A 22,927-nucleotide genomic window follows, 5' to 3' on the forward strand; every position below is an offset into this window, starting at 1 on the left:
CATGTAGGTTTTCATAACAGTTTAAGCAAAAATACTGACACTTGCAGATGGGTGACAGCTGGAAAAAAGCCTTTGGGAACATATTATGTTTAGACTGGAGGCTAAATATTCGAAATGACAAACCGCTGACATATCAAACCAGAACTGGTTCTTCCATTCTACTCAATGTGTCATGCAATTTTTCTTAGCTAGCCAACAATCGGATGAACTCTGCTGTCACCATGTTCCTAACAACAGAACAATCTAGATTACTTAACATTTGAAAAACCAAATCGGAAAAAGAAGTTCCCTCTCTCGCTTGCCTATGGTGCTGATTCAGGTGTTTCTAAAATTACTGAGACAGCACTGTTTCCCCTTAGCCACGCACTCAGTCAGCTGATTCCCCACAACCCAGCGAAGTCACTTGAGTCATGTCAACACTGTCTGCCAACATAGTTTTAAACACTCCCAATAGAAACCTGTGCACCACCCTGCAGTGAAGTGTAGTACCGTTGCATCACCTAACAACCAGCAACCCTAAACAAACAGAAACATAAACCAGCTCCATCACGAATTCAGATTCTGGTATGACTGCAATGAAGTGAAGGGTTACATCTAAAAAACAGATGGGGAGTACGAAAAAGCTCCTAAAGAGGTCAACATCTAATCCAGCTCCACTTCTCCTCCATCTGTTATTAAACTGGGAGTTGTTTGTGCAGGTTAGGATGCGATCTCTGTAAACACAACAACATTGCTGTCCCTGTTATCGAAGAAGACAGCAACAGGGACAAAAAGAGAGACGTTTTCATGCTGGGAAAAAGCAGAAACATGTGGCTGTTTTTTTTATTTTTTTACCTGAGGTTTCAGTGTTGCCATAAAATTTGCTCAATGTGTGAACAAGGTTGTGAGAAGTCATCATGACAGGTCAATCAGTTTGGGCTGTGGATAGTGTGTGAGATCTTCTGGAGATTAGATCTACTCAGTCAGTAATAACATTAGCTTGCTCCCTCTTAGCACCTGTGTGTGTGCACAGAGGTTTAAGTTGTGCTTAATGAGAGAACCTCCTTAGCCACGGGAAGCTACCTCTATTTCTGTCCCACTGCTATCATCCCTGCCATGTGTTTGTGTATGTGGTCAAAGAAGCACGTACAAGGACACATGCACTGCTAATCAACATATTTTTATCGACAGTATGATAATTATTTGAATTGATGTTGATTTATCTATTAAAAGCCACGTCACAGCATGACAATAATGCAACAACAAGCAACCTACAAACAATCGTACAACACCATAGGCACATTTAGACCCACAGTTGTGTGAGTTTACCTGGAGCTTGCTGAAGCGGCTTCACGGCTGGACACAAGAACGTCTGAAGGCTAGACACGCAGAGTTCACTCACTGACCCCATAGCTTCTGAGTGATGTGTGTATCTGTGAGTGATCTGTTGGTGGCTGTGTGAATGCGTCCTCCTGACGATTCAGAGATAGAGAAGAAAAAGGGGAAGATGCAGAGGCCCAGAGGTCCCCGCTTTGGCTGCTGGGAGTCACTCAGTCCATGAAGATACTCCAACTGTAGGGTCCTCCATTCGGTCACTCTCTGCTTCACCTAATCCCTCCCCAGCTGCTGGATGAATCCTGCACTCCCCGGCCAGTCTCTCACACTCACCTACTTTCACTTCGCTCTCGATTAGAGCGAATGTGCAACTTGCCAGGACACTGAAATCATTTCTGCTTTCGCCCAGTTCCCCTTTTTTGCTGGTGTCTCAGCCTCCCTCTATCCTCCTCTGCTCTGCCTCTCTCTTCCTCTCTCTCTCTTTCTCTCCCACTAGCACTCTCTTGGTACTTTCCATACTAATAAAAGCGGATATTCTTAGACATAACAGAATGCACAGACAAATGGAAAAGTCAGTTTGTACTTGAAAGCGTATGTTAATGTACCTTTAGGACAGATCTCTTTGTTCTGTTACTTTTTTTGTTGCTGCAAGCTAGTTTGCCTGATACAATGTAAAAACCACGGGAGGATTAATTTAAGAAACAGTTCATTAAATGTTTGACTGTGCATCAGGCTCATGGAGAAATATCAGCAACACATTGCTTTGTTTTGTGCACTGCAGTGTTTGAGTTCCATCTCTACTGTAGCTTTTTAGCTTCTAGTCACTCATCATTTTTTTGGCTTCAAAAGCCTTGTATATAAATTCAAGATATCATTGTTGCTTGGCAACAGGGTGGAAGAAATAATTTGCTCCTGGGCAAAATACTGTGAGCCATTTGTTTTGATCAGATTACATCTTCAAAGCTATTGAGGTTATTCACCACGACACAGTCACATTTTCTGGGTCTTGAAATCACACACACACACCCACCCAATAAACCGGTCGAGTTCTGCTACAGATGTGCTCCTAATCATCGCAAATCAATTTGATTTTGCACTTTCAAAAATGCTTACCAACTCCTGAACTCCTGCCACTCTGAATTAACCTACCTGTCAAATACACACAGTCTCTAATAACAGCTCTCTCATTTAGTTTCAGTCATTATTCATTTTCAAGTCTGCATTTTGCAAGCATGTCAGGAACTCAGGCTAGCTGGCATTACAGAACTAGCTATAACTGACATATACTGCATTTATTCACCCTGCAAGGCTCTGACATGACCTCTGACCTAATAATCATTGCTCATTTCCTTGCCAAAGGGCTGATTGCCCTGGAGTGACCCCTTGCGTGAACTGCATAGTCAGTCCTGAGCACTTTTTAATGCTGCAGCTGCACATCGCCTTGTCACAGGAGGAATAGCGACACTTCACACGCTAAAGTCAGCACAAATGTTGTCTTCCCTTTTTTAATATGCATATTCCTCCCCTACCACTGAGCTCCATATAACCTCTCTGAATAAGAGTGTGTTGTCAGCAGCAACTTAGTTAGCACCTGCCGTATAAATAAGTAGACAGGTGATACTGTATATAGGTAGGTAGGTGGGTGGGCGGGCGGCGGGCGGGCAGGCAGGCAGGCAGGCAGGCAGGCAGGTCAGGCAGGCAGGCAGGCAGGCAGGCAGGCAGGCAGGCAGGCAGGCAGGCAGGCAGGCAGGCAGGCAGGCAGGCAGACAGACAGACAGACAGACAGACAGACAGACAGACAGACAGACAGACAGACAGACAGACAGACAGACAGATTAAAGCCATAAATGCAAATAAACCATAGCAATAAAGGTAAACGTTAATTTAATATGGCCAATAATGCCTTGTAAGGTCTTGCAGGTTATTTTAGTGCAACACAGACTTGGAAACACTGATTGCAGTCACTAAAGGATGGACTCAAAGGTTCCCTGTAGAGGTTTTGACATAGCCCTGTTAAACAGTTTTTTTAGGATCGGTTCCCCTTTTTGTTTATCTCATGTAACATTCAAGCTTTTTGTATATTTAAAGTTATTTAAATCCACTAAGGATTTTGGGGGAATCAACATTCACATGCATGCTCAGTTCAATTAGGTGTGACAAGTAAACGGTCTGCAGTCATACAGAGAAACATGCTGCTGTCTACCCACTCAGATGGTATTAAATGGATTAAAGAACTTCCTGTAGCATCAATACATTTCACATAACAACAATATGTAGTGCAGCCGGTGCCGCAAATTTAGTCCATGCCTTAAACTAGACCTTAAACTAGACACACACAGTCACTGTTATGCATACATGCCACCAGGTGGACATAGTACGGAACAACACCTTTTATTCTTAAGACCAGAAGGCGTCAGTCATACACAAAGTAAAATGTATCATAAAAAAAATTCAAGTAGAAGAACTTGTGCTAACTTGAGTGTGTGCACATCTAGCAGATAACCTGAAAAATACTCCTGTGTTTCTCTTCAAACAGTCAGTTAGGTAGACACATCTCCTGTGTGATGAAAGAGTTTCCCCATATGAGTATAAAACCAACCGAAAGCTCGCTGAACTGTGTTGGTGGAACTCCTACACTGTAGGCATCACATTCAGTGATTAACAACTAGATGGGTTGAATCAGAACAAACACCTACAGTTTGCTGAAACAACTCAACTAAATGCTCACCAGAATAAATCATTTCTGGGAGAATGTGGATTGAAGTAACCCAAGCCCAATTTTCACTTCCACTGCCTCAGTGCCTTTAACACCTTTCTCTATGTGCTTCTCTAAATCTTCATCTCTTTTTTAGTGGTGTAGATTTAATGATGGAAAACAAAGGCATAATGCTTTCATCAGCCTTTCTTGGTTTAGTAAGTAGGTCTACAGTGCAAGAGCAGATCTGGATTCACCTTGAAGTCACCTATTTCATCTTAATTTCCTTTTAAATCTTTTAGTTTTCATGTCACACTTTTTTTGTTGTTGCTAGGAATACGATATGTCTGCACACATCCTCTGAGATTTGGCTGCTGCTGCTTTGACAGAGTATGCTTTGAACAAGAGAGGAGCTTTGTGCAGGAGTAAACCTGCCTTATGTTTGGTAGAGAGTGGCATTATACAGTCAACATTATTACAGACCAGTAGAAGCAACTATTTTTCAAACTAAGAGCGAAGGTGAAACCCACAACCACAGAAACCACACCTGCAGCTAGTGCACCACACCTATAAACTAGCACACGGTTTCCTTTGTGTGCACACAGATCTTTATGCGAAGGAAAACTGAGCTGCATTGACAGGTGCAGGTATTGCAAAAGAGCACGAGAAAAAAAAAGATGATGATTTTGACAACGTGCAGCTCAAAGCCTTTGAAGTTAGGTTTGAAACCACCCAAAGAATCCCAAGATTGCTGATTTAGGGAACCAGCACCTGGCAACATCACAGTTCAAAAACACAGTATGGTAATTCTGTCATAAATCTTTAGTAGGTCGCTTTACACATGACTGTAAAATGCAAAAATCATTCTCAAATACACAGCATGGTTCTGTTGCATAAGTCTACATCAATAATAAAATAGAGCTGTACGAAAATAGTCTGTTAGAATCTTGACAGCTGATGGATTATTTCTATACTCCCTCCTTCTCAGCTTCAAGTATGCTGAACAGTCACAGCGCTCAGGGACAGAAAAGATGATATGACTAATACTTACTCATTCTGATCCACAAGCTCCTGATTAAACTAAAGAGGTGTCAGGGACAGTAAGAGTGTTATATGAAAGCGCTAGGAGTTTTGGCATGTCCCTTCTCTTTTGCTTCACACTTAAGCAGATAATTACATAATCATTGCCCTATTCATTGCACATAGGAAAGTACAGACAAGGGAAGACAAATTCAAATGAATATAATTATCCTCTCAGTGCCCAGAACAAACATTATGTATGTGAGAAATCACATGTTCCTTGTGTCTATGTCAAAAACACAACCAAGAGGGAATACTTTAGACATGTAAGTGAAGAGACACAATACAGCTTTATCACTTTAAAAGCCCTCATTGGTTGTTTTTTTTATCTATTATATGTGACTCAGTGAAAGCAATGTGGGGTACCAGCCCTCCCTTCTGTGTACAGAGATTCAGTTTGGCAATGAGGCCATTGCTGATGGTTCTATTTTGAGATGCATTATGCTCACAGAAAAACAAAACTGAAGTGCTAAATAATTGAAAAGAAGCCTCTATCATTGCCTAAACTGAGCCATCAGCAACTCATCATGGCCTTACATCATCAGGGTAGGAACGAAATCAGCCTGATTCAGAACTTCCTGTAAAGATGTCTTTATAGCAATGAAGACAGTTTTACAAGAAGGCATTTTGTGAAACTGTGTCATCTGAACAGCCTATATACACCTCAGAAGAGAAGCCAGCGTATAAATAAATCCATTTTGCATTTCAATTCCCCCAGGAAGGGAACTTTTGTCTTTCACTGCATCAATTCTACTGTCTATGTTGATTTATACAGTGTCCACCATGCTCACACTGTAGCTGCAGTGCGATGCTAAATAATTCATCAAAAAGATAATTTTATACCCTTTTGGCAGTGAGGGGGCACCTGTATAAGATGCCATTTAAATACACAACAGTATACTCCCTTTCCTGTGAAAGCGTTTCAATGTAATCAGCTAATGAGTCCCTTTATGAATTAAGGAAATTATACATGTGCACAGTACAGTCTGTTAAGCTGTCATTCTAACAGTCCCAGCACACTGTCACACTGACAGCAACATCTTCACTCAGTAGGCTGTCTGACATTTCCAAACACTTGGCAAAGCAGAGCACGAAATTTGAAGCCAGCTACGCTTTAAAAACCAAACATACAAGGGTAGTCAACTTTAAGGGGCTCGACTCTAAACGTTTACAACATACAAAACAATCTATACAAGAGTGGGAGGACAACAAACCGTGGTTCTCCCCCTCCATCCTGGTGGTCCTGATGCTGCTGCAGGCGGCACAGTCCGGGGATGTCTCTCGCCAAGAGCTCGCAGCAATCCGGATACCCTCCTCCTTTTCTTTCCGGTGTCCTCCTCGCTTTGCTCACCTCCCAGGTTTTAACTTGATGGCAGGCTCTCTGAATATTTTCGACAGCTCACTCGATGCTGGTACTTTCCAGATTTTGCTGTTTTGTTTGTCCCCAGTTTAAAATGTGTGTGTACCGATGTCGGCTGGCTGTTGATATCCAGAGGAGCCGGGGCGCATGTTAGCCCCGCCCATCCCAGATGTGATGTCACGGTCCAACTTTGAGATCTTTAAAACAACTATCCTGAACATTAGGACCTTAAATAATTGATTTATTTCACTATCTCAATTTAAACTCTTTCTTCTAAAATATATTTAACAAAAAAAAAAACACATTTTAAAAACGTGTTTCCCATAAACCTGACTTAACATTATCTGTGTACATGTCCTTCTCCCCCTCATGTATCTTTTTAAAGTTTCCTCTGATATGTTCACTTAATGCTCTTATATTTATTTGTATCACCTAGGCCAGGGGTAGGGTACAGCCCTTTAGCCCCTCTGCAGTGGCTGCAAGAAGCTTCCAGAAAAAAATAACATGGAAATACCTTTAAACTTGATATGTTGTGAGAAAACCAAAAGTAATGTCATATTAAAAGACAGTTCCAGAACAAACAAACAGCTTTTCCAGCTTAATATGTTATACGGGTAAAAAATATATCATAAGCGTTTTAGCATTTCTCTATATTTTTAATAGATCATCGTAGATGAAACAAACTTTTTTTTAAACAAAGTATAATTACATATAAAGACCTCAAATAAGCTGTCATGTTTTGCAGCTCCCGACTAACTTAATTTGGTGGCTGAGAGGGAATATGGCTCTTTTAAAAGTAAAGGTTGCCGACCCCTGACCTAGGCCCTTTACTCATTTGTTGCTGTTGTTTTTTCTTGCCACTTGGGGGCAGCAAGAGTACAGTGAATGGATGTACAGCTAACGACTAGTATTTATGGAGCAACATTATTCATTATACATCTGACTCGTGTTTTGGACCACTGGTTAATTTAAGTCCAATGTTCACTCTTATCTCTTTTTCTATTCTGTACCAATTCCTTACAGCCTATAGCTGCTAAATGCTACACTTAGCTTAGCTAACTAGCTTGTTTAGTTGCCATCTTTCACTGTGATGTTTTGTGCTGAGCAGGAAGTGAACACTGGGTTTAAGATTTAATGTTTTTACAGATAAAAACGTGGATGCTGTGGTTTAAAAATGTTACTATAATTGTATTAGTAGATTTAAAGTTTTTAGGCTAGCCAGCTCAATTGGCCTCACAGAAAAATGTGTATGATTATATTGGCTTTCCCACATAATCACAATCACAATGAACATGTGACTTGACTGATCACTCAAAGGATTTGGATACATAATTGCTTAAAAATATCAAATACCCTCTTTTAGAGTCCTGACTGCTACTTTCACTAAAAGTGAAATGCAAAACAAAAATCCACACCATCTCACAAAAGTCACAACTTTATTGCACCTTTATAGTTAACTATAATGTGGTAGGAGCCACTTTCATTATGAAAGGTCTCCTCCCTGGTCAGAAAAAGTGGTGCAAAATATAGAACCATCAATGCAAACATGTGGACCGTCCATCCACACTGGTAAATGTTCCTGTGTTAATTTGAGAGTCACACCCTGTGTCGATTACACAGCAGACAAACATGTCCTATAGAACTAAACTGCTGTAGTCTCTTGTACTGTACACACCACAGTGACATAGGGAAGGTCTTGCATGAAGACAACTCACTCACACATGAGCAAACACATTTGCAGATAATTGCTCAAGTTAACATCCACCGACTGATCTGAATATTAGTAGCACATAAAAGATCTGTGTCTATTCTTCTTTAAATTATATATTTATAACATTAAATCCTATATTTTTTAATAGCCAATTCAAGGCAACATCTCTAGAATGAGAAGAAATGCATGGGCAAATCTTTACAGCATTGGTGGGAAACAGGTAGCACAAGATGGACTGTACACGCTTCTACTCTGGCAAAGCATTTTTTTTGTATAACGCTAGTTTCTCTACGCATCTGTGCCAGGATTGTTGCAATATGATCCCATTGTTTCCACACCTGAAGTACTTTGTATAAAACTATTTCTACAGGATTTACAAGAAGCAAAATGGTGGTCCTGGTTAGGGACTACTCTATATGGAACAGGGGAGTCTGATCCGTGATGAAAATGGGATTCTGGTTTCCTGAGTCTTAGCCCAGTTTCTAGGTGACCAGCATGAGCATCAGAAAAATTGCATAGAGATATAAGATACAAGGGGAAAATTAATTATTAGCATGAGGCAATCCCAGTCCAACAGTGCCTCAAGTATAAAATGTAACCCCTTTATTCCAGAACATTGGTGAAGAACAGTTTGTGAAAAGTCAAATCTCCAAACAGAGCTCCTGAACGCTGGACTGATGACTGTTACTCCCAACAACCCGAACCTATACATGGCATAACACATTATGAGTTGTCAAAAACCAATAAGGTCCAGGTAAACAGGGGCAAATCATCCAACAAGTGGCTCATGAACACAACCACTAACAGTTGAAACTGTTAATAGAAATTGGCGGAGCATTTTTTTGTGGCCTTAAATGTATCTACATTAAATCTGAAATAAAGAGGATTTGCGCGGGGGAGAAAAAAAGAAGGAATTATAAGCAAAAACTAGCACAACTAAAATCAAAATGAACCTTTGTATATTTTAAACATGCATAAGAAAATAGTGGCAATTTTAAAGCTTCATTTTACCAACAATATGCAGGCAAAATGTGGTCCTTAAAAACAAGCCACGTGGCACAGACACTGCAGCAAAATAAAATGTTGGCGAACAAAGGTATAAAATAGGTAAATCATACAGAAATCTACAATAATATATTTGTTGATCTCTTTAATTTAGAATAGGAGTTTTTAAAATGTCCTACAAACTGAGCTCTTATGTCTGCAAAAGTTGGCTCTGAGATTGTGTTCAGTTTCCAAGCCAAGACAGCCAAAGTGTGGCACACATGTCAGTCTCATTCTCAGCGTACACATCTCGACTATTTCTTTTCATAGAAGCTGAATATTGTTACGGCAATACCAAAAGGCTCAAATGAGGCCAACAAATTAATTTTGGAGGTGTAGAGGATTGTAGAAAAACTTGATTCAGCATTTTGATAAAAAGGGGAATAGATTAGTCAACACTGAAGCCAATATTTCAGGTTTGCTTAAAATTCAGATTTTGAGCTTTTTTCTTTCGAATTAAATTTTGGTTTCAAAACAAGGACTGAGAAATTAAAAAAAAGGTAAAAGTACATAAGTTTGGTATACAGTGTTGTCTCAATTTCCAGTCAGTATGAGCCTCAACAGCAAATCTGGACTCTCATCGGCGGACTCCAAAAACTCTCTTCCCGCCGGGCGTAACGGACCACTTGCTTCGCCTTTCCTGGATCTGTTGGAAGATGCTGCTGCCACCTCTCCACTTCTCTCTTTTATAGTTTTTTATTTTCTTCACCTGTTCATTCAGACAAAACAGGAGAGGATGAAGATGAGAGATGGCAACAATGGGTCTTAAAATGAAACAAAAACGATTTAAAAAGTACTCTAATGTATTTTTTACTCACCTTTCCCCTGTCAAAGTCTTCATCCCACTCATCGATCACAGTGTCACACTGGGCTTGGCGGACATCTTCGGCAGCATCTCTACTAATAGCAGAGACATCTCCATCCCAACTAAGGACTGAATAAGACAAACAAAACATTAAATTCATATAGTCATCTTTTTCATCTATCAAAGTGTCTTCCATACAGATTATCAGACTAACATCCTGTGTCTTACCGTCTGCTCCGTAGGCCTTATCTGTAGAGTTCTTGAGGAGCTCCTCTACCACACTACTTGTCTTTTTGCCATCCCAGGCTACAGAGGCAGCAGGGGCCGGGCTGTCTCCTATCTCACTTATATCAGCCGCAGGCACCTGGCTGCGTTTGTAGCCGTCCTTCACTTGGCTGTCCCACACCACCACCCTGGCTGGAGTTTAGAAAAACAATGAATTCATCTTAAAAGTGTACCGAGTAATGCTCTCAGTGAAATGACTGGCCACAGATGAGGCTGTTGTGGTGCAACAATTTTCTGCAAACGGCTCTAATCAAAACAGAGGGGTATAGTCAATTCTGTGTTGGCATGGAAACAGAGTATGTATGTGCATGCTGTATACAACATGTGCATGTTTGCATACCTGTGTTGTTACTCATTTTGCCGTTCTCCTTGGTGTTCTCTTTGGAAGGAGGTTCCACTTGTTCAGGTTCATCGCTGTGTCCATTCGAGCAGCGCCTGCTCTCCTCCCACAGGCTCACCTCTTCTTTTAGCTTCTTCTTCTTCCTCTTCTTCACCTTTAATTGCTTTTTCAACATTATCAAATCTCCAGTATCGTTCTGTGTGACAGTGGCAATCTCTGAAGTTCTGTTGGGATAAAATAAGTTCAGTAACTTTATTGCCCGCTGGCAGCATCGTGGGAGTTTCTGCAAATGTCTAGTTTTGAGCCTTTCCTATCAAAATGATAAGCTTGAAATTAACTTCAGACAGCATTTTCTGAACAGATATAAAATATATTGGGAAACAAAAACATGCTTAACCAAACCAATCCTAAACATAATCCCACCTCTCTGGTGCGGAGCATGCTGAGGCTGTATCCTCCAGAGCCTCAACCATCTGCAGCTTCTTTTTCTTCTTCTTCTTTTTCAACTTTACAGAGTCCTTTCCCTGGTCTTCCGGATTTGACTCGCAAAGCGTTGGGGTTTTGGTAGCTAACTGAGGTTTTTGTTGAGGCTGCTCTGTATCTGGATGGGATGTAAGGCTCCACATGCCACCCTGGCACCAGTCCTCTTCCTGGTTCGATGTGTCCAGGTGAGAGGGGACACACCCCCTCTCCTTGGCTTCCTCTCCATCTTCATGCTCCTTCTTTCGCTTTTTCTTTTTCTTCTTGCGCTTCTTCTCGCTGGCTGACTCCACAGGGTCGGCCTGTATCAATGTAGCTGCGGATGTCACTGGGTCTGCGTCACCCTCCACCTCAGAATGCCGCCGCTTCTTTTTCCTCTTCTTCTTTTGGTTGGCTTTTTGAGCTGTAGCGCTGTTGAGATCTGGTTCTTGGACCAAGGAGCTGAGGTTGTTGGAAGACTTGGGGCTCTTTGGGCCGGCATTGTGAAGCCCGTTGGTTTTAGGAGAAAGGCTGGCGTTTGGTTTTTGTGGAGTGGAGAGAGGGGACTGTTTCTGAGGGCTCTGCTGTTTGAAGGATCCACTTGAGTGGGCCAAAGGTGATGACTGGACTTTAGGTGAATGGAATGGTACAGCTCTGGGAAGAGAAAGGGAGAGAACATCGGGATTATTTCTGCTAATTTTCAAAAAGATGGACAAATCTGTATTCCTTGCGCTTTTCCTATAAGATATGGGGTTCAGTGTTCATACCTGTGAGTGTGGGTAGGTGAGGCAAAGGTGAGGGGGTTAAGTTGATTTTGATGCGTGGGGTCACTGGACAGCTGGCGTGGCAAAGGGGGCAGAGCATCATTGCTGCTCGGTCTCCGGCTGCGAGCCTGCAGTTATCGACATAAATAAAAACTTGGTGGTCTAAAAAAATAGCCATGAATGTGACAAAAATAAGGAAGAGAATCAAAAATAATGAAGAGGGAGATTAAAGGAATGGCAGGAAGGAAAAGATGGAGGGAGGAAAACAAAGAGGAAAGGGTATGGCAGAGAAGAATTAGAAATGGTTAGAAAAAAAGAACAAACTGAAGGAAAAGAAGACAAACTCTAAACAAGTGCTATCATGTGGTTGATTAGACAGGCAAACTACAGAAGTAGCACGTCACGTACAGCATACAATAAACTACAAAGGGAGAGTACTTGCCTCTATACAACTACTTATTGAAATCAATGGTCAAATTTAGGAAAGCAGTGTAGATTCAGGAAACAGGTAACCAAGGTATCATGAACGTTCAGTAAGGCAGGAGGTGATGCTGCGGCTGTGGATGGGAATGAAGTTCACCTTCTTGGCTGACAGGGCCAGTTTCTTGGCCGGTGGAGGTGACATGGTGCTGGTGGCTTCAGACGTGATGTTGTTGAGGGCCGGGGTTTTTATTTTCGCCGTCTTCTGTTCCTCTGTGCTCTGAGAGCGCTCCACGCTCTTGGCTGGGGACGCCAGGGCGAGGGAGCCTTTCCGTGGGGTGGAGGGAGTGTCTCCTACTGGCGCACTTCTGGTACCCACAGAGTCCTGGCCGGGACAAAAGGCACCCATAGGCTGCGGTTATGCTTCTGTGCAGCTACACCTGTTCTTAAATGGCTTTTATGCATCCCTTTAAAACTCCCAAAAATAATCTGTTGTAGTGTCTGGGGCCATTTTACACATGCTTATTTATCCAAATTCAGTTTTGCATCAGTTTGCATTTGTGTTGAGGAAATCTGACTTTTACATTCAAGGCCCCTACTTGATGTTGTACTTGTGTATTTTTGTTATAAATATTACATATGCAGTCAAGCTGATAAAAAAAGAATCAAAAAAAGTATATCAAAATAAAAAAAAGGTAAGTTTCACTACAGAAAGAATTGTTTCATGTTATCGTAAACGGAATATCTTTGGGCTGTTCAACACTTACAAATTATCTGGACAAAAAAAAGCAATGCTAAGACTGCACCTGTGGCTTAAAATAAACAGTTTGTTGTAAATAGCTTGTATACATACCACTGATCAATTGTACACAAAACATATTTTTCGATCACAATGAGTCTTAATACCTCCAAGTCTAGCATCTAACTCCAACCCCACAAACACTCTGCATCTAGATTATGTCATTGAGTGATAAAAACCGTGGTGGTCCTGCCATTGAACAAAAATGTGTATTTCTCTATTTGCTTATTCGGTGCAAATATTACCTTGGAGTCGGATGTGTCGGCAGACGAGGAGTCAGACAAAGACTTGAATGAGGTAGACGCTGACATGCTTCTGCCCTCGCCACCCTGCTTCTTATCTCCCTCCGTCCTGCTGACCCCGTTGGAAGGGGTCGGGGTGCCGCAGCGGGACTGCACCTGGCTCTGGGGAGACGGCTTCTTCAGCTTCTTGAAAGGCTCATCGATAACCGTTGGTCCACCTGGCAGCTTTGAGGGGCCATTGGAGGACGACCCCCAGTTGTTAATTCTGGGCTGTGGCTGAGAGCCCACACCATTCCTGGAAATGGGCAGGCCCAGACCACCGTCCATGGACTGGATCTTACGCAGCTGTGCAGGCTCAAGTTTCTGAGAGGAGGAGTATGGTGTTTAAAAGTGGTATTTAAGCACAGCAGCCCATAACAAATCCATATTTCCAACAGTAAGCGGGATGTCATGTAGTCTCTTACCTTAGTGACCTGCGGGGAGGAGAGAGGCCCGTTCAGATTAGACCTCTTAATCTGCTCAGACGACACACTGTTCTTCCCAGGATGCAACATGGCCTGTTTGGTAGTCTGTCCATCTGCATTCTTCTTTGTTTCAGGGATCCTTTAAAGTACAAATGAAGACTCCGGTTTATTTCATTACATAACCAGACAACAGCTCGTTTGATCTCTTGCAGCCCTCGACAGCGCCTTACCTCAGGTAGAAAAGCACGTAGGCCTGCTGGTTCAACACCACCTTGATGTTACTAGAGTGCACCATTGAATCATTCATTTGGTACCATTGACCGTTGCTTGCCTAAGAAGAAATACAAAAAGAGATATTCCTTTAAAATAAAGAAGGCTGTGAAATGTTTGAATTGAATGTTTATGATTTACAGCTCAACCATTTAAACAGTTGAGAAACACAGGAAGCAGAACATTATGATGCAGGCTCAGTGAAATCAGTTTCCTTTGAGATCAGATTAGAATTTGTACGCACGACACGATATATACGATGAAACAATGGGAATGTGTTTCCTGTCAAATTTTGCATTACAGTTTAAAGCGATGCCGTTTTCTTTCTAATGTGTGTGGCTGTATTAGCCCATTAAAGGAAAGAATGTTTTGTGGCAATGCTGGACATGCGTACTGTGACTTTGGGATTTTTCCAGGTAATTCTTTGGATTATTCAAAAGCAGACTGCTTATAATCAACTGTTTATCAATTTATTTTCTCAGAAATATATTATATTTGGTTTTATATTGATCATTATGTATATGATATATGATATAAAACAACATATACCATGATAGAAGATTCTTTTGAGCTAGAATTAAGAAAAAAGGACAAAGTAATGCATCTGAAGTCATACAATATTGGAAACAAATGTTAAGACTAAAAGTTACTAATTATTTTGTAATCTGCCATATGTTGGGCAAAGTTTGGTTGTGTAATGTGATAAATGTTAAAATTGAATAAATACATAAATAATAATAAATAACAAAAAATGTTGCTACTGATAAGTGAAGTTCAAAGCCGTTACAAACAAAAGAAGTTTCAAATTGTTGAAGTTTAGTTTTTAGAAATTAAATTTAGCTACTCACTTCTTCTATGTCTATTCCTATTGTGTTTTTGTATCATTCCTTCAGGTATGATGTTAGAATATTTTAAGTAATTCGTTGGTGAAAATGTTTAATTTGAGACTTTAAAGACTGCGTGCCTTAATTGTGCTAATTTTCTTTTTTTTCCTCATTAAATCATCCTCAGATTTTTTTTAGATTGTGTGCTGCTCAGCTTACCTTCACATAGCAGTAGTAGTGGCCAGCGTGGCAACTGTAGCCAGAGTGAACCAGGACTGCGTAGAGGCCGTACATAACAGGGTCGCCCGAGCTCTGAGACATGTAGGGGCGGATGTTCAGAAACTCTGGGTAACCAACATCCTGGGAGGAAAAGCCAAACGAGAAATATGAGATCACTGAGAAATGAAACAGCCTTTTCAAGAACAACCAGTAGTGTTAAAATGTCACCTTCGTTATTTTTCCACCGCTGAAGTTGGCAAACCTCTTCAGTGAAACGGTCAGCACGTTAGATGTTCGATGGACTGTGAAGCGCTTCGTCGCTGGAACCTTCTTTTTGCACCTGCAGATAAGCAATGACACAGAAAAGATTATGAGACACTCGTTAACATTCAAATATATATTTTTAATCCATAACGTTTGCAGAATCCATGATGGCACTTACTTGGCACACATGTAGGCATTCTCCCCACATAGGACGTCTGGTTTCACAAACAGTTCAAGGGCACGAACAATGTTTGCCGCTTGCTGAAACACACAACAAATGAAATGCATGGTGTCGGTGAGTCACGTTTAAAACCAATAAGAAATAATATCTCCATGGAAATAAAAGGTTTAATAAGATCTTGTTTACCATACCCGAATCTCTACAGCGATGTCCAGATAAGGGTCATACGTGTCCGACACACTTTTACAAATAGAGCATTTCACTGAAAGGACATTTAAAAACAAACGCGAGTATTAGGTTGGGTTCAGAAGAAATCAATATTAAAATATCACTAATATTTACATTTCAAGTTCTGTATATCCTACAATTGCTAAATGCTGTATCTTATAAACACATGTATGAGCTCAAAATCGCTAATTATTGGGAGTGAGTTTGATAAATGATATTTAATATCTGAAATTTGGAGAGTTGAGAGACATGCTGCGCTACTTTATCTTTTTGAAATTGTATTTCAAATGAAACTATAAAAAGGCAAGTTACTTGTCCTTATGCAAATGGGATTCATTGGAAGTGTAACTACACATTAAGAGAGTCTCTTTAATATGTCGGGAATGTGATCTTTAAAAGAAAAAGTAAGAATACATGTAATCTTATTTTGCACCATCAGTAAGTTTTTAAAAAGCTCTCAATTCTTATGACCCCCAAGTGTTTGGTTTGGAAATAAAGGCTCATTCAGATAGTTAAAACAATGTTTTTCGTATAAAGCAGCGACTGCATTTTACTTTAGAACTGCATGTGTTAACGCAGCATAAAGAGAATTGAACTACATCAAGCGGTTTTGGCAATAAAGATTTTGTTGACATGTCTTTAGTCAGCTGGGTAATGGATCAATACATAAAAAAGAAGCATCAATTGTCAAATTCATAATGAGAGAACAGCTCTATAGGCAATATTTGTTTTACATTTCTTTCAGAGAACAAAAAAGCTATTACCTCTTGACCTGAGGTAACCTCCAAAGATCTGGTGAACCAGGGTTGTGGCCTGGGTCGTCCTGTCAAGCCTAAAAAGACAGGGAGAAGAACTGCTCAGAACTACCTTCATCCCTTTGCTGCTGTTTAACGAAAGTAACAGAGACTCGCCAGTGAGCTTCCCTACCAGGTCTAGCTTCACAAAGGGGCTCCAGTAAAACATACACACTTGTAACACTTTAATGGAACCATTGTAAAGCCTTACTTAGGGTAGCCATTGAGACAGGCCTTCTGCATGGCGTCGATGGTGTACCGCAAAAATTCATGAGCATCCTCTTGGCTTCCAAAGCGAAAATGTCTGGCAATTTCTGTGAGAGACAAAAGAAAAAGTAAGCTTTGTGCTAATTAAAGTATTCCAACCCTGAATGCATTAACAAAATGAGGACAATGAATCATGATTTAGCCTCATCACTTACTGGAAAAGGAGAGTTTAGAGTAGATGTTGCAAGATTCTTAACGGGCAAGCAATCATCACTGCTTTAGGCTTATTAACCGTTTTAAATAAAAGCGGAGCCGAGTGCACAGAAGAAAATGTTCATAGAATAAATCTTAAACATTTAAAGCTTATATGTTTCTTTTAAATGATTTCCCACAATTCAGAGACATGATGACAACAAAAGGACAGCAGAGCAGCTAGAGGAAACATCAACAATCCTTAAGTCAGCCAACATTCGTGTCCTGTCAAAATACGTTTCTGCATAAAAGCAAAGGGGCTTCATAACCAGACAACTTCCTGTCGGTATTATGGGATGCAAAAGGTGCAAACAAGCTAGTGTTTCCTATTTAATGACGGCAACTGGACAGCCATTTTTTTTTTTTTTTTAAATGAGAAAATGTATTCACAATATTTATGCAAAGTGGTGGAGCATATGCGCACATTATAGAGTAGTAATCAAGGAAGATGATTTATTGAATATGTTGTTAAGTTTAAAGAGTACACTCTACTGGCTTCTTACAGTGACTATAACAAAGGTTAGTTCCATATGCAGTAAAATGACCATGACCTCATAAGCAGCTTACGACGTCAGCAGACTGACATCCCATCTAAAAGCCTCACATTAGAGATAATGTACGGTTATTTCCTAATGGAAAAAGGCCTTCAGAATTATGTGGTCATTCCTGGCATAGCATCGCTGTGCATTTATGGCAATGAGTCACCCCTGAGAGGGAAGGAGGAATAAGACACCATGCTCTAATGACCCATTCAGGGCGATGCATGGGGGGGGGGGGGGGGGGGCGACAACATCTAGTGTATATGAACTCTGTTGGCATATGATCCTCTGGTTTTATTCAGTGTGAGAGGCAGTGGCTCTGAGACCTGTGGTGCTTTCAGGATCAGTTGCAGTAAGCTCTTTTGATTTTAGTGTGATGACATTGCGCTGCATTTGTATTTTTTGAAGTGTGTGGGGGGGGGGGGGGGGGGGCCACTTCTAACTGTGGGGATGGCCACCAGCTAGACGCGTGTGAAAGGGAGACCCTGAAAACACAGGGTGCATCTTAGAGCTCGGTTTGAAACGGAGTGAAAATGGTGGACTGCACAATTTTGTGCTAAAGCTGCTCCTCTCAGCCTGCAGTCACAAGGAGACAGAGAGGGCATTGGGGAGGGAGGGGGGTGAAGGGGGGGAGGGAGAGGTGGAAAAAGAGGCGCAGGAGGTGGAGACTTGATTGCAGCAGCACATAAGGAAGTAGCAGGCAGGTAGGGAGGGAGGGAGGGAGGGATGGGAGGGGGAGCTTTTGTGAGACAGCAGCACAGTACCTCACCGTGTCAAGGTGCAACTCGCACCTCATCTCTCCTCTACATGCTGTTCATTCACAGCCAGCACTCTCACCGCTCTATTTTGCACTGTGGTTACCGGCTGTCACATGGGACACGGTGGCCAGCGCTGCGTCACCGCGCCTCGAGCATTTTCAAACAGGAATTCAGGTGTCTGTACCTCCTGACAAAACCTACTTTGATACTAGCGAGCTCAGAAACAATCACATGGTGTTGAAGGAAGTGGAGGGGGGTGGGGTTTACTTACTTTTCAGGTCTCTGATGAAGGAGACAGGCTTGATGGCATTGCCTGTGTTGGCAAAGGCTTGGATGATATGGTTCTGCATTATACAGATCATACAAAAGCCTGACTGGTGACCTAAAACAAAGATAAACACAATGAAAATCTGAGTTATTCTGAGGTCTTTATCAAGGTGGGAGACCCTCATCACATATGGGCTAATTCAATTGTCATTTTGTATGTTATGCATGTCACCTGTAATAACAACACATAATAAGTCTGGGTGAAATTAAGTCAGTAAATCACAGTCTACTGAATGTTTCAGGGCAATAATTAAACGTGTGGGTTTAAATATGAGTCAACAATAGTAGGAAAGCTGGGAGTTTGGCAGAATTGAAGAGCATGACTCAAATACTCACAGGCACGGCTGTGCTCCTTTGAGAGTAAGTAGTTGGCAAGTGGCGGGGTGTAGGTGAGACACTGCACCGTGGAGTTGAGGAAGCAGGTGTTTCCTAGGTTGTGGAGACCGGCTCCCACCCTGTACACCCGCTCCCATTTAAGGGCGAGCTTATTCCCTGGAAAGAGCATCTTCTGTGGGGCAGGGATCCCATCGCTCTGGCCCCCAACTATGTTCTCTGAGACTGAAGAAGAAATGCAGTGAATCCTGTGTAATTCTCTGTTGGGTTCACTTTTATGGCTTGAACTAAAAAGGTGAATATGGAAAATGTCAAACCATCAAAATGTTACAGTTCAATTGCTTACCTTGCCTCTTTATTGGGGTGGGCTCTGTGGCCTTCTGGCCCGTAGCGCCCTCGTTCCGGGGATTGAGGATAACATATTTGTTCTTTAGGCTGTCCAGTTGATATGAGAAACCCTTGCTGGCAGGCTCAAACTCTATCTTCTGCAAGAGGACCTTCTTGGCAGAAGAGGCCAACAGTTTGTTGAGGTCGCCCTCATCACCAGTGTCCTTTCGACCAGGCTTTAATGCCTCTTTGAGTTTATCCACTATCGGCATTGTTGGAACATCACTGCAGAGAAAGTTGGACGTCATAAAATGTTCACAAAATGACTTGAATAGGCTCACAAAAATGAATAACACTCATTTCCTATAGGGATAAATCAAATGTTCTATTGGATCTACAACAAAGCACCTCACAGTACCTTGACTGTCTTTCTCTTTTTCATTTTCAATGTGTTGAGACTTTAAACTGTCACTATGGCAGTGTCAATGGCCCTTTGAGCTGAACAGCACCATAAGTAAACCTTCAGTTGAGCAAATAAATGTTGAATTTATATCTCAGATAATCACGTAAGTGCCCAATAACACCCTCTCCAGGCCACAGATCCTGACGTGGCTCCACAAGAGATATAAGGACTGAATGCATCCGAGAAGCCAGCTGGGTCTTGGCAGCTGTCCCCACAGTTATGTAACACAGCAGACGTTGGTACGGAGGGTGGCGGAGAGTGTATGAGAAAGGGAGAGGACAAGCATGAGAGCACATGAGGTGTAAACAGTTGCTGTTAACTGCCATTTATCATGCCTGCATCAATGCTTTATTGTTATCTTCCACCGATAGGCATGTTTCTTCAGTTTTATCTGCAAATCATCGTGACTATCAATCACATGATAAATAATATTTGCATTTGTTATATATTTCAGTGTAAACAAAAAGAAATGTCTGCAAGACGTAGCCCATTGATTGACTTCTGACGTGTTAAAAGGCAGCAGGCTGGCAAAATATGTTTAGTGCTGACCAAGGGGCATTCACTATCCTACTGCTCCAAACACAACAAATCCTTCTTAAAAAAGGGAAAGCATTACATCACGTAACAGTTCGACACGAACACCAAAGCATCATGATCATCGTGCTCATCAGAGTAGGCATTGACGTCATAAAGAGGGAAGGAGGGCTGAACATGCATTGTATGCACAAGGACACACTGACCTTCATGTGATAGTGATACAACTAAAAAACGGCAAGGCCCACAGGGACTCTACTACCTGCAGTGATGCAACTGCAAGACCAGGCGGCAGGGTTGATACACTGACCACAACACAGGTGTTTTAAGTGGGCAAAAAAAACATTTGTTTCATCACACTGCACCATTAAATTGGTCAGTTAGCTCAGTACTGTCTACTTGCGAGCCGGTGCCTGGACTGACCCCTTCATCCACATATGAATACTACCACCATTAATGATGCCAAAGACCTGTATCTACCAAAAATACTGACAAGGGATTTGCATTCAGGTATAGTCTCTACTTAAACTATTTCAAGCAACTGCAGTGTATTTAATATGCTATTACCTCTCAATATGACCATGGAAACAAATGGCACTTTTAAGTCCTCTAATGATTTATATACTGGCTATAAACAATATATAACTGCTTGTCTTATATTTCAGAAGTACTCCTCACACTGACATGCTTATACACATCATTGGAGTTGTGAATATTATCTGTAATCTGCTGAAATACATTAGTAATGCAATCACAGGGAAAATAACAGCAAATGTGATTTCTTTTCCAAGGTTTCTGATAACATACACTCGTAGATTATATTAGCACCACTACATAAGAGATTAAAAAATTCATATCAACAGTAGCCTTCACATGGCCAACACGACACACTGCATTGTTTCGAAATGTTTACTTTAGGGGAAACTTTTATAGAGCTCAAATCAATCTCAAACTCTGAACCATGCGGAAATATGGCAAAAATCGATTTAGTAACAGGTGCATTTGAAAAACTGTTCATAAAGCTACAATATTTGGTCAAATATTTGATTACATTATTAACTCAAATAAAATCATGAGAGATTTAGCTAAATCTCTTTTTTTTTAAGCAAAAATGTTAAACTTAGGCTGGTTCCAGCTTCTCCAATAGGATGAAAATGTGTTTCTAAAGACTAGACACAAGAACGCAAGCTGCTTCTCCGAAGAAAAACTAAATTGATTTGCAAATATGTTCATAATGTCATTTTAGATCATAGAGAAGTTCACCTGGAAAACAAATATGTAATGACTTCAATTGCTTCCGTCACGACTGATACAAAAAAAAGTAAACAACTCAATACGACATATGCACGTTTTATGATGCACCATTTGCAAAAATTTGGAGAGCAGATAGAGCACTATTAAGGTAGTTGGATAAAAAAAAAGGTAAGGCCGTTTTGTTCAATTATTTAACTATTCAAATAGTGTTGCTAACAAAAATAAAGCTGCTCCACCAGTTAATGTTTAAATGAAAAAAAACTATTTATAGTAACCACTAAGCACCTCAAATCACACTAACCCACTCGTGGACATAAGGCAAACGAGGGATTTTTTAAGGGAGCACCTGAAGGCAGCACAGCTACTGCTGTCACTTCTAAAATCCCTTCATTATTATTGATACATTTGACAGCTACCTAACTGTCTGTCTTTTGGGGTTTTCAGTCCTTATGGTTCGTCATTATCGTGATTGACTCCACTAACCGGGCAGCCTCAGCACTCCAGCTGAAGTCAACTCATCATAGCCTAAATGCTAAGTTGCTAACACCGACCACAGTTAGCGGTGATGTCGACCTGAACAGTCTTAAGTTGAGACAACCCGTCGTCGTTACTTCGATCTATAACTATATAATTCTGTGTTTGAATATTAGCCATTTCTTGCAGCCCGCCTTATCGTCTTCCGCCTGTTTACTTGACAGTAGCAGCAGCAAATTAGCCAGCGAGCTAACTTAACGTGGCGAGAGCCTCCCTCAATGTGGGTTAGCATCTCAGCGACCAGGTGGCTAACAATACCCAACAACCAGACAGTGTGTTAAACTTAATCATCACGGAAATATATGCTAACACATATTACGGCAATGAAAAAGGAAATGCTTTACTAACCTTTTAGTTCACTCGTCCAAAATCGTTAACAGTAGAGCGGTGTGCTTCCTCGGCTGTAGCTTTTGGGTCTGGTATTTTCGCCCATGCTGCATTATCAGAGGGCGGCGACAATAATGATTGACAGGGATGAAAGACCAATCGGAGAATAGGTCACACCGTAGCTGAAAGGCTCAGCCAATCAGCGCTTAAACTGAGGCAGCGCTGTCGGGAGAGAAAACCACACGTGACTTCCAGCCACCGCTGTTTACCATTGATGCAATCGGTGCAATTCATATTATAATTTATAATGTAATCTCACAACAAAGAGCGCTGGTAATTCCTCAATTGTATGCTTATTTTAGACTCGAATAATTGAAGTTTCCTCTCAAACACATTAAAATCCCTCCAGGAATGAAATCGTTTCCCTTGTGTCAATTTCCATATTTCTACATGGTTTGACCACATATATTTCACTGTCGTAAAATGCCATCAGAAATCATCACGGTATAC

The 22,927-nt window shown here is 41.2% G+C and overlaps 2 protein-coding genes across 3 annotated transcripts in view; both read right to left on the bottom strand.

The window, feature by feature from the left end:
* Positions 1 to 6,560, bottom strand: part of cyth1a (cytohesin 1a) — a 38,863-nt gene extending 32,303 nt beyond the window's left edge. The window contains exon 1 of one of the 2 annotated variants that reach the window (XM_063904219.1): positions 6,304 to 6,560. In XM_063904219.1, coding sequence (XP_063760289.1) covers positions 6,304 to 6,322 — 19 coding nt within the window. In that variant the 5' untranslated portion in view covers positions 6,323 to 6,560. Of the gene's footprint in view, positions 1 to 1,308; positions 1,669 to 6,303 lie in introns of those variants that run through there. The other variant, XM_063904217.1, reaches the window with a different exon arrangement.
* Positions 6,561 to 7,868: 1,308 nt separating this feature from the next.
* Positions 7,869 to 22,543, bottom strand: usp36 (ubiquitin specific peptidase 36). Its single transcript, XM_063904141.1, has 20 exons — positions 22,439 to 22,543; positions 19,325 to 19,590; positions 18,982 to 19,203; positions 18,590 to 18,700; positions 16,774 to 16,876; positions 16,533 to 16,600; positions 15,732 to 15,802; positions 15,538 to 15,620; positions 15,324 to 15,435; positions 15,096 to 15,236; positions 14,013 to 14,113; positions 13,783 to 13,921; positions 13,322 to 13,681; positions 12,438 to 12,662; positions 11,861 to 11,985; positions 11,058 to 11,747; positions 10,635 to 10,858; positions 10,238 to 10,426; positions 10,023 to 10,138; positions 7,869 to 9,913 (listed from the first exon to the last, which is right to left on the bottom strand). The coding sequence occupies exons 2-20, from the start codon at positions 19,575 to 19,577 to the stop codon at positions 9,782 to 9,784; spliced, it is 3,465 nt and encodes a 1,154-aa protein (XP_063760211.1). The 5' UTR covers positions 19,578 to 19,590; positions 22,439 to 22,543; the 3' UTR covers positions 7,869 to 9,781.
* Positions 22,544 to 22,927: the final 384 nt, after the last annotated feature.

The sequence above is a fragment of the Eleginops maclovinus genome, chromosome 16 (assembly GCF_036324505.1).
Source record: "Eleginops maclovinus isolate JMC-PN-2008 ecotype Puerto Natales chromosome 16, JC_Emac_rtc_rv5, whole genome shotgun sequence".
In the NCBI taxonomy this organism is placed as follows: domain Eukaryota; kingdom Metazoa; phylum Chordata; class Actinopteri; order Perciformes; family Eleginopidae; genus Eleginops; species Eleginops maclovinus.

Excerpts from the sequence above, each read along its gene's own strand:
- usp36 (XM_063904141.1), bottom strand. The coding sequence starts at position 19,577 with ATGCCGATAGTGGATAAACTCAAAGAGGCATTAAAGCCTGGTCGAAAG. Across the intron at positions 16,877-18,589 it reads CTTCATCAGAGACCTGAAAA|AAATTGCCAGACATTTTCGC; the intron begins GTAAGTAAACCC and ends TGTCTCTCACAG. Across the intron at positions 10,139-10,237 it reads TAAGGCCTACGGAGCAGACG|TCCTTAGTTGGGATGGAGAT; the intron begins GTAAGACACAGG and ends TGTCTTATTCAG.